At 40.2% G+C, this 11,316-nt stretch overlaps 1 protein-coding gene across 1 annotated transcript; it reads left to right on the top strand.

Annotated features, from left to right (window-relative positions):
• Positions 1-2,658: 2,658 nt before the first annotated feature.
• On the top strand, positions 2,659-4,117 carry LOC117411562 (proline-rich protein 18-like). The gene has a single exon (XM_034019206.3). The coding sequence runs from the start codon at positions 2,967-2,969 to the stop codon at positions 3,720-3,722; it is 756 nt and encodes a 251-aa protein (XP_033875097.1). The 5' UTR covers positions 2,659-2,966; the 3' UTR covers positions 3,723-4,117.
• Positions 4,118-11,316: the final 7,199 nt, after the last annotated feature.

Here is an 11,316-nt window from a genome sequence, read left to right as displayed (position 1 = left end):
ACAAGTTCATCAAAAGTTAAATAAGTGACATTTTTTTTTTTATATATATATTGAAAAATAGAACCTTTTTAATCCCTTAGGGTACACAAGGAATTGAGTGGTTGTTCAAACGGTTTCTTCTTCAAAGGAACCAACAATTTAGACGACCAGATCCAACCTGTCAGAAATTTAAACCCTGTTTCATACACCTTGTCGTGAAAATAAGAAAGCTAACATAATTTGTGTCTGTGGGGACACAAATGTCCCTTGTACCTTTTTTAAAGGGTTCATTTGTGTAATTCTGAATTGAACGCTCATGAGTTTTGATGTGGTTGTCTGTTTTTAAGATCAGGGTTTAACTTTATTAATGTAACAGACCTATCTGCCATTACAATGTGTTTGTAGTTTATTTCTTATTGGTATCGCAGTTACGGGTGCCTCACCAATCCTCATTTTAGTATCTCGTTGAAAATATTCACCAAGTACATCTTGTATGCAACACGTTTTTTTTTCTATGATTTTGGATTAGTGGTGGATACTCATCATGGTTATTCACCATGGCAACCCATTCACATCAGTTCTGTTCTTTTTTTAATTTTCGTTGCCAATTATTCTTTATTACTTTCTCCCAATTTGAAATGGCTCACTGCTACCATCCCTGCGCTGACTCGGGAGGGGCGAAGATGAACACACGCTGTGCTCCGAAGCGTGTGCCGTCAGTCGACCGCTTTTTTTTAAAACTGCGGACGCACCATGCAGCGACCCAAGAGCTACAGCGTCGGAGGACAACGCAGCTCTCGGGCAGCTTACAGGCAAGCCCGCAGCCGCCCGGCCAGACTACAGGGGTCGCCGAGGACACCCTGGCTGACCTAACCATCCCTCCCCACCGGGCGATGCTCGCCCAATTGAGCGCTGCCCCCTGGAAGCGCCCGACCTCGATCGGCTGTGGAATAGCCTGGACTCGTACTCGCGACGTCCAGACTATAGAGCGCATCCTGCACTCCACGTGGAGCGCCTTTACTGGATGAGCCACTCTGGAGCCCCGCGCACCAGCTCTATTCTGACAAGAAAGTGTCATTAATGATGCCGATAACAGAGCAGCAACAAGAATTACAGCTCCCTTTAATCTGTATTTACACAGCGACGAGAATTACATTTTCACTGATTTTAGATTTGTGAGAATAGCAATCTACTGTACAGGATCAGATGACCAAAAATACTCTGGTGGCTGAGGTGGCTAAAACTTTGAGGTGGCTAAAAATACTTACAGCTGATTTCATGTAACCTTTCTATGTATAGTATGATTAGTCACTTTCCTGGGGTGACTAACTGCTTAAAGCTGATTTTATGTATTTTTTCTTGAGTGCAATTAGTCACTTTCCTGAAGTGGTTAACACTTTCTTGAGGTGGCTAAATCCACAAAGCTGGTGTTGTCATTCTTCTCTGTGTATAGCGTGATTAGTCACTTTCCTGGGGTAAAACTACTTTAAAGCTGGTGGTGTCATTCTTCCCGGAGTGGCTAAAACCACTTAGGGTCTGATCTATTTTCTCTTCATGTTAACTGACACCTGTGAAAAACCAATCGCAAATATATTCGTCTCTCCTTGCACACTATCAGTAATTAAAAAGGCGATCGGCAGCATCCATTTAAATGAAAAATGAATGGACAAATCTGAAATCGATTCGTCTCCCCTTGTACAATGAAATGTCTGTAAACGAAAAAGCAATCGGCAATAATAGCAACCAAACGTGCCTCGTTTTTTACAGTGGAAAAAATACACACACGTATATTTCAGAAATACAAGCAACGAGTACAGTACAGACTTGCAGTGTCCCAAAAAGTAAAGTCCGGGTTGCTTGTTAACTGCTCTGTCACTGAACTACACCACAATGATGTCTAATAAGAATATTTACCCACGTTTGTGAGGGGCGGGGCCCAGAGGGATAATTCCTTAAAGCGACAGTAACCTAATGTGCCCCATGGCCTGCTCCGGCGCCCCCTGCCAGACCATGTTATATATACAAAACGCATTACAATAAACTTAACACAGTAAAACTTTCTGCATCAAAAAATGTAAATGTTCCGATAGGCAGTAAACAAAATATTACTCTTTTAAAATGACGTTGACAGATACGCATTTTACTGCAGTACAGACTGCAGCTGGTCAGTGGGTGTCCCACTTTTGACAGGTGGTTAAAGTTTACAGTGAGAGACGGTGTTTTTAGAGGCATTTATTTTACAACCCAGTCGGCTATTGGCTATTTTAACAAAAAGACGTACCTTTTTCTTTTGAATTGTGATGTTATTTTAATATAATCACTTTTATTTTTTAATTATTTAAACTCAAAGTTAGATAATGAGCGGGTTTTTGCGCGCTAAAAGGCTTTTTTTAATGGTTTAAAAAATGGTTTCAGATATCTTTAAATTCGGTTAAAACTAATTAATAAAATCAATTACGATTGTCCGTTTAAATCTAGAATTACGTTTGACCACCCTACAATACAGGCAATTTAAACACTTCGTTAACGATGCCTGGTCTCCCTAAAAATAAGCTATTACAAATAAATATTTCCAAACGCTTTAAGTTTCAATTTTTGAATGGAAGGTTTCCATTTTCATACATTTTTCGGTTGGCACAGTTCCAGAAAACTTGCTTTTATGTGTCGTTGTCAAAATATATACTGCTTTGCCCTTATCCCAAATTGTCTGTATGTCTGTGAAACAGTTCTGCCAGATTTATTTGATTAGGAGGTTATGTAATGTAAAGTGCGTTCACAAGCACTGTAGTCAAATCCGGTTAGACTCCGCCTCCTGGGAAGCTTATATAAATACGCAGGTTCACTCTGCTTCATTTGTGAAGGCAAGTTGCACACACAGAGGGAGAAAGAAAGCTCACTTTGTACCTGCGTGGATGACTGCTTGAAAACCGAACAAGTACCATCGCCTGCGTGTGCACTGCACAGAACAAAAACAGCAACGTCTAAATATGCCTTTTCCACCGATCAATCTGCATCAACGCATGACTTCTCCGGGAAAGGAGCTTTTTAAGAAAATGAAATCCAACATAACCCCTCTTCACTCTTTTCAAACCAAAGCTCAGGAGGAGGAGAACACTACAGAAAAGCAAAGCTTTGCAAGCTCCATCAAACAGCTGGGGCGCAAACCTCAACCGAGAAGCAATCTGACACTTGCCCAAAGAGGTGGCTCCAATCTGGCATTGAAAGCGCCGAAGAGCTACCGGCTCGCTCTGGCGGAGAAGCTGTCGAATTCCTTTGACAGCATGCCTGCTTCCGGCGGGTCTGCTGGTACTCTGAAGGGCAGCAATGCTTCCTCTCAGGAAGACGCCGGCGAAGTCATACGTTTCTCCCTTAGTCTGACTCCTGAAGCCATTCTTGTCATCCAGAAGCGTAATTTGGAAAAGCAGCTGTTGGCAAGCCAGCAGAAAAGCACCTGCCCTTCGGGTTTCAGACACAAGCGGATCTTTCCGGGCAAAATAAAGCAAGTTTTAAAAAGCAGCTCCGTCGCCAAATCGTGTAACCCCGATGACATAAAGACCATTGTAAAAATCTCTTTGCTGAATGATCGGTATAAATACGACGACGTGGAGTACGAGGAGGAGGACAGTGATGTGGATGAAACCGTGATGTGGAAATGCAGAGAGTGGCTTGAAGGAGTGGAAAGCGCCGCTGCCTTAGAAAAAATGGACAAGCTGGCGACATTGCCTCATCTGAGTACCTGCTAGCAACCAGCTGGCTTCCAAGACATTTTTAATTTCCACCACGCAAACAAAACTGTGTGTGCTCTTGGAAGAATCCACTCTGGAAACACATTTTCCTGTAACAGATCCCAATGGTTCTTTGAACAAAATAACAAAAAGACAAAGAAGACATGGAATAAAACGGCTTTGATGAGCATCCTGCCAGCATTCCCGTTCAGTGTGGAATCCCTGGCAGTGACTGTGTAACACGGAACATTGTACAAAATGCACATATATAACGTTGTATGTAAATTCAAGTTTTAAGTGATGTACATATTATTTATTATGAAATACAAGAATGTTTTCATAAGTTGTGCCTTTGCGATTTTACGCTGTTTTGTAAAGTGTAGTTTATACGGAATAAAATTATTTAAAATCTACACTTATCGTTGTCAACTTGTCTGGCATCATACAGGCATTGAAACAAAATGAGCCCCTGTTGGAAGATGATAATTGATATATATATATATTGTGGTGTTTCACCTCACAATGTACAGTGCTGTTAAATCTACTGCAGTAACAGCATATACCCGCTAGAGGGCGCTCCAAAATTCAGTCGTCTCAACATCTTAATACTGTACACAGGTTAGGATGTGCCTGCCCTACCTTCACGATGATGAATGCCATCTGAAATGCCACACGATTCCTGAACAAGCCAGAATCCTTTAAAGTAAACCTGCAGCATAGCTTTATCAGTGAAACAATGCATTTTTCATTTATTCTTCACAAAACTGTTTCTGACTGTTTCAACAGGTCACTTTCTAAGATGTAAGGATGTATTACAATCCAATGCAATGCAAACTACTCTCAATGTGTATATCACTCCTCATTCATCCGAGGGTGTTATACTATATAACAGAGACTAAAGAGTTCGTTGTAATCAGATCCAGCTACACTATCGATTGCACGCAACTCGGGGAAATCATTGCAATTAACGTATTCCAGTAATTTTCATGTGCAAATCAAAAAGAATCCGAGGTGCCTAGGTTAGAAAAAAAATCTGAATTCAACTCCATGTGAACATTAGTCCACATCACAAAACCATTTTTCCTTGCAGAAAGAGTCTGCTGTCCATTGCATGCTCATTTTCTTAGTACCTCCTGCAAGCTAATGATTTCTAGGGGAGTGACCTATGAAGCCAAAAAACTGTTTTTCACAAATATCTTTTATTGATTTATTGATTTCAATTTTTTTTAACAGACAAAAAAAACAACATTATTTATGTATTTAACTCATGAATTAAAAAGTTGTGAAAAAAAAGTTGGGTAAGATTTACTCGAATGATTCTGCTAGCACTACACACTACACTTAACACATTGTGCAGCACCACAGGTATGCACGGGGTTGTGGTATGAAAGAAAAAAAACCTTCCTCTTGGAAAACAAAAAGATGATCAGCAAAACAACAAGGGACTGGATCTGTTGTTATCCTGATGAGCCGTAAGAAAAAAAAATAATTATAAGCCTTGCTATTACAGTTTTAAAGGAAAGAGAATAGGTTTAATTTATTCTATTGCTTCGTTTACTTACCAGTTTGGCCAGTTGAGCAAACAAGATTTAAGCAGTGTCAGGGAGGTGTAAGAATACTTTATTGTGTCACTATGATTTTGAACACTTTGTCAGATTATACAGCCCTGAAAAATTGGCAGATTGGCAAATAAATGGTGTTTGGGCTGAAGCCTTTAAAAAAAAAAAAAAAAAAAAAAAAAAATTAGGCCTGCTTGCCAACTGCATGTCAGTTTGTTCCATAGGACTTTTTCCGTTAACGTTGGTGTTTAGGGCTGTAGCACAAGTTCCCCTGAAGTACATAAAGGCACCATTGTTGGAAGTGTGGGGGGGGGGGGGGGGGGGGGGGCTGTTCTTTTTAATAATCTGCTTTCAACATCATTACGTGTACAGAATCGAACCCCCATGCACTGTGCCTGTCCATCAGAAAAGCAGGGAAGAATGATTACAGCGACGGTTGTCTTGGTTACAGCTGGAAACATGGCCTTGCTCTTTTTTCCTCTCCTGAAGCAGAAAAGACTAAGGATCAATCGCATTGCACTTAAAGTGGAAGACAAATGTACTTCATTTCACAGAGAGATGTAGAAAAAAGAGAACTATTTTCCTGCCAGCTTTCCACCACACAGCTATCAGCGCTCAGCCTGGTACAAGGAAGTCCACAAATGACACAAGTTCACAAAACAGACTGCCGTCTGCTGCTTCAAGTAATTCACAGCCATCTTCAGAAAAAGACAAGATAACTGCGTTTGGGGGGTGTAGATAGGGGGGGTTGGCCTTTACACTCCATATTACTGTGGCCACTGAGGTCGTACATACTGCCCTGTTCTATGAGGTATTGTGCTGCTAGAGAAAGCCTACACTTCCAACACCGAGCAGGATCTTGAAAGAGGTACCTTGGTGCTCTGTGATTAGCAGTGGAATGATAGACCTCCCTGGTATGGGACACCATGTGAAGGTCAGGACTAGACCTCTTTTCACCTGATGCGAGGGCAATTAACACCCATTTCAGTCTCAACCAGCAAACACTTACAAAGCTATAAATTATGTTTAAGTGCCATGCCCTCAAACTCCCATCAGTCTACTGTTAGATTACAGCACTTTAGTCAATACTTTTTAGTCACTTTTATTTGACTCCAAAATGAACAAATATGAATTTAAAAAATAAAAGTCTTGTTTATAATTCTGGCCTGTGACTGGTTAAAACCTCATCATAGGAGCAAAACTAGATTGAACTATTTCCCTAACATCCTTACACCACCGGGCAATAGTCTCCCTCTGACATGTGATTGGAAATTCACGCCATGATGTCTAAGAATTTTTTTTTTTTTAATTTTTAGAGTGATCAATTATTATTTTTTATTTATTTTCCCCCCAATTTGGAATGTCCGATCATGTTTTTTATCTTCACCGCAGCGAGTCCCCACACAGCACAAACGTTCTGAGTGCGTGTGAGCATCCTCCGATCTCACAAGCCTAAAGCCAGAATCGCTTTTACGCCGAGCAATCCACAGCAGAGGTGGGCGGACTACCGATCCCGGAGAACAGAGATCAGCCTTGCTTTTTACCCACTCTAAATATGCTTTGTGTCTGGCCAGTAGGGTTCACTGTTGCGCGATGAGGAGAAAGAGTCTCTGCTGGTTTCCCATCCCCCACCCCAGGAGTATCAGAGCCAATGTGATACTTCGGATTCCCCAGCAAAGTTCGGCCTCTTTGCACAGCCCAGACACGAGCCGGCGCCGTCCAAGACTGTATGACTCATCCTGCACTCCCAGTGGCAGCGCTTTAACTGGATGAGCCACTCGGGGACTCCTGATGTCTATAAATTTGACCAAGTGGGAACATATATATACTAAAGAAAAGAGGTCCCAATATGGAGCCCTGAGGAAACCGTCCCAGTAACTGACCTAAACCCACCCAGAGAGACTGCTTTCTCTCAGAGAAATAAGAGCTAAATGAACTAAGGACAGTGCCACAAACAGGCTCTCTAACCAAGCAAGTAGAATGTTATGGTTTACGGTATCAAAAGCAGCACTAAGGTCCAGTAAAACTACTATAGAAAGAGCACCTGAGTCAGAAGCCATTAAAAGACCATTTACAACCTTGACAAGGGCGGTTACAGTGCTGTGTAGCAGTCTAAAGCCTGACTGAAGAGGTTCATAGAGTTTATTTATTGAAAGATGATTATTCAATTGTTGTGCCACAACACATTCCAAAATATCAGACAAAAAGGCACATTTGATATAGGCCTATAGTTACCCAAATTATCAGTGACTTTTTTTTTTTTTTTCGGATAGTGGTATGACTGCATTATTTTGAATGCTGAAGGCACAACTCCAGAGCTCAAGGACTTGTTGATATTAGTCACCAACGGACAGAGAGACGAAAAGCAGGAACAAACTAAAAACGCATTTGTCCACAAATAGCTGGTTCCAGCTTTGCAGTTTGGAGATTTTGTGAAAATGTGGCTGCCTTTTATAAGCATTGTAAATACATAAACACAGAGACATAATTCTCTGATCTTAAACGGTATTATTTTTTTTATTTATATTTTTGCTTCGAATAAATGCGGCACCTTTAATCTTGAGCTGTAGTATTTTGCACATCTTTGAAATCTGTAAAGCGACTTCATTTTGAGCTTATCTGATGTAAGATTGCTACTAGCAGCAGCACAGATATCTTGTTCCACTGTTATTTAAACTGGTAGTTGGTGCTCAACGTTACATTTTTTATCAGCCTCTCAGAGGAGCTGCCCTTTAGACGCAATCAGATGCAAGTTAAAACAAGTTTCTTACGATAACGTGGTGTGCCTTCTGCTAGTATCACACAAATACGTGCTGGTAATTACTGTATATATGTGTTTGCCATAAGCAGGAAATGAACATTAAATATAAGTATCTGGAGTACAAGCAAATTAGTTTAACCCTAAATCTGGGGTTATTCCAGATGTGCAGGGAAAGGGGTTCCATAAATATGTCCTTGATTGGATAGGCATGGAGACTGAACCCGCTGTCTAGGTAGAATTTAGGAATTAGTTTCGGAAAGTTGCTGCTGCTGTCTGTGCTGTGCTTCCGATCTACACTGTATATCCTGATAAGTCAAGTTTATTAAAAAAAAAAATGGAGTAAACTCATTGCTTTAATATAATTAAGTTTAGTTACTCATTTAGTTTTTGTAAAGACAACTCTCTCTGGGACTGACTAAACTCATAAGGTGTATATTCATGTAACTCAATCCATTTGAGTTAGATTTACTTTTTAATAGTCAAGTTAGTTTGAACATTTGTATTTCATTTAAACAATAAAAAGTTAGCTGAGACAACAGAATGTGCAATCAGCAAGCTATTTTGTTAGTTGCTAGTGCAGCACTTCTGCTTATGTGCTTATGGCAGCATTTACAAGGGCTGGAACCAGGCAGATGCAGAGATGTAGACAGAGGGAGAAGGGAGGGAGTTCACAGCCGCAGACTGACCACCGAACAGGGGCGGTCACACACAACACAAGGAGAACACATGTAAGGGAGCATGCGGGGGCACAAGAGACAAGCAAACACAACACACAACCGCACATACACAAAACAACAACACAATAAACAACAAACAATTCCAAAAATAAATTGTACAAGTCTCGCAAGGGCTGATGGGAATCTAGTCCCCTGATTCTACTTAAACCATTTATGTTTGAACAACGCAATAATATCACCTAGATATACAAGGCAGGTAGTCCACTGGAGATCAGCCAGAACCAGTTCCATTAAATGTTGGAAAGTCCCCGGAGCATTCCATGACTCAGTTAGTTTGTGAGATACAGAGCCTGAAGGAATTTGGCTGACTGAGAGACAGACAGACAGACAGACAGACAGACAGACAGACAGACAGACAGACAGACAGACAGACAGACAGACAGACAGACAGACAGACAGACAGACAGACAGACAGACAGACAGACAGACAGCATCGTTGTAGTTCACTGTGGCTGCATATAGAAAATAAAAGAAGATCAAAAGTGCAGGCCTCTCAAGCAAGCATGTTTAATATCAATATCCCAAGTGACCCCGTGCTGACACTGAGTGAAAGTTCCAGCAGGTTCATCTAGGGGGGTTTAGAATGAACTCCCTTCTTCATATTATGCCATTATACGAGTACTAAAAAATATCAACTGATTTCCGGGCGCCTCAAAAATACCATTTTTATTTGACGGGTACTTTTGTTGTATATGTGTACTTGTAAAATGTTTTTGGTCAGATTTTAAACCATGAGAATGAATTTCCCCAGCAGAATGCATATAATTAACGTACTAGCCTTACTTACAAAACGCTGTTGGCAGTATCTTATATAACTGGTTTATTTTCAAACTGAATACTTCAGTACCTTTAAAACTCATCAAGAGGACGTTCTGGTGTTTTGCTAATGAATACTGCTACTTCCTCCCCTGTAATTTTGGTTGGTTTTCAAGCGCCATCTACAGGCACATAAGAATATGTACCGTCTCAGGGACGCGATGCATTTGCACTACATGGATGTGTTACATGAAAAACGTTCAGAAACAGAGACGGCAGATAAGATAAGAAACAGACCAAGAGAGGGCAGGTAAGAACAAAGAAGCAGGAGGGATTCAGCGTTCCCCAAGTCAAACTGATTCCACAGTGTGCTCTGCTTTGAGATCATGTCTGAATTTGGGCTTGCTGAAAAAAAATATATACAAACTATAAAATGCATCTACTGCACCTTTGCTGAGTACTTTTTACGTTGTTTGTGATGCACACTGAGTTGTTCATATTACAATCGAGAAGAGGTAGGTATGCTGTGTACCCCTCAAAGTTTAAGTTTAACATTTCATTTTGGCAAACTGTCTACATTTTATTCTAATTTAGTTAATACTAGAGCAGCCAGACCTTTGTTTTGCTGTAAAGCAGCCCGTGTTTTTAAATTGAGAGTTGTGATGAGCTTGTCATTTCAGAATAATGAAAGATTGCATTTGAAATACTGAGAGTCACTAGAATAAGCTATAGTCAAGAAAAGTTTAATGTTGTTTAGCCCTTTAAACAAACAGTAAATACGCTTCATAACTGTTATCCGGACACCGTGTTGCACGTTCCTGTCTATCTTGATGTCCTTGTAATTAATTGCTTTATATGTGGATACACGTTGTTTAGCAACCATCGTTCTGCTGAATCGAAGGACTTGGAGGATGACACAATGTTTGTTTCACAAGTTACCTCTTTTTGTTTGTAACGCATCTGAATACCCAGCTGCCCCAAAATAACTACTGCGTGTCAGAGCAAATCAGGGACAAACACGACGCAATCAAGGAAATACAACATGTAGCCAGCAGGGGGTGCCATGTGCTAAGGAAAGTAAAGGGTACGGATGCTATTTTGTTTATTCATATACACACGTGATATGATATTGATTGACATCTTTTTGTCAAAACAAATAGTTGGCAGAGAGAGACTTTCACTGCCTTTTCTAGCTTCGGGTATCAACTTCAAAACAGTTTTTAGTGTAGTAAAAATATTTGCAATATCATGATATTAGTTTTTAGATTTAAAAGAGAAACCGTTTCTGTGTTAGATGTTCGAGAACGAGTGCATGGGTTAATGTGTCATAGTTACAATAGGTGTTTTTCTAGCTGCTAATGTTACAAAAAGTGGTGCCAAAAATGAATCGCACCACAGAGACAATCGGTAATAAGGGATAGGGTTATTGCTATGGTTAGGGTTAAGGTTAAGGTTCAGCCTATGGTTATGGCTAAGGCTAAGTTTAAGGTGTGGTTAGGGTTAGGGTTTGGTTTATTTAATGCGTCTTCTAAAGTTTTTAGAACTTGGTATATTCTCCTGCATCTAACCCTTTCCAACTGCTGTTTTGATGTCAAATTAAAGGGAATCTGTAATTTTATATATTGTATATTTTGACACAAAACCACATACATAATCCTATCCTAAGTTTTAAATAGAATAAAATGAATGCCCCATACCTAACTGACTCTGTATATACTGTCTATATATATCTGCTAAATATCGCCTTATAAATATCTATACTTCTGTATATCTTTCAATTGCTTTTGAATACAAATTGC

The sequence above is a fragment of the Acipenser ruthenus genome, chromosome 6 (assembly GCF_902713425.1).
Source record: "Acipenser ruthenus chromosome 6, fAciRut3.2 maternal haplotype, whole genome shotgun sequence".
In the NCBI taxonomy this organism is placed as follows: Eukaryota; Metazoa; Chordata; class Actinopteri; order Acipenseriformes; family Acipenseridae; genus Acipenser; species Acipenser ruthenus.
The sequence above is the reverse complement of the archived record's forward strand: the minus strand, read 5'-3'. Positions and strand labels throughout refer to the sequence as shown.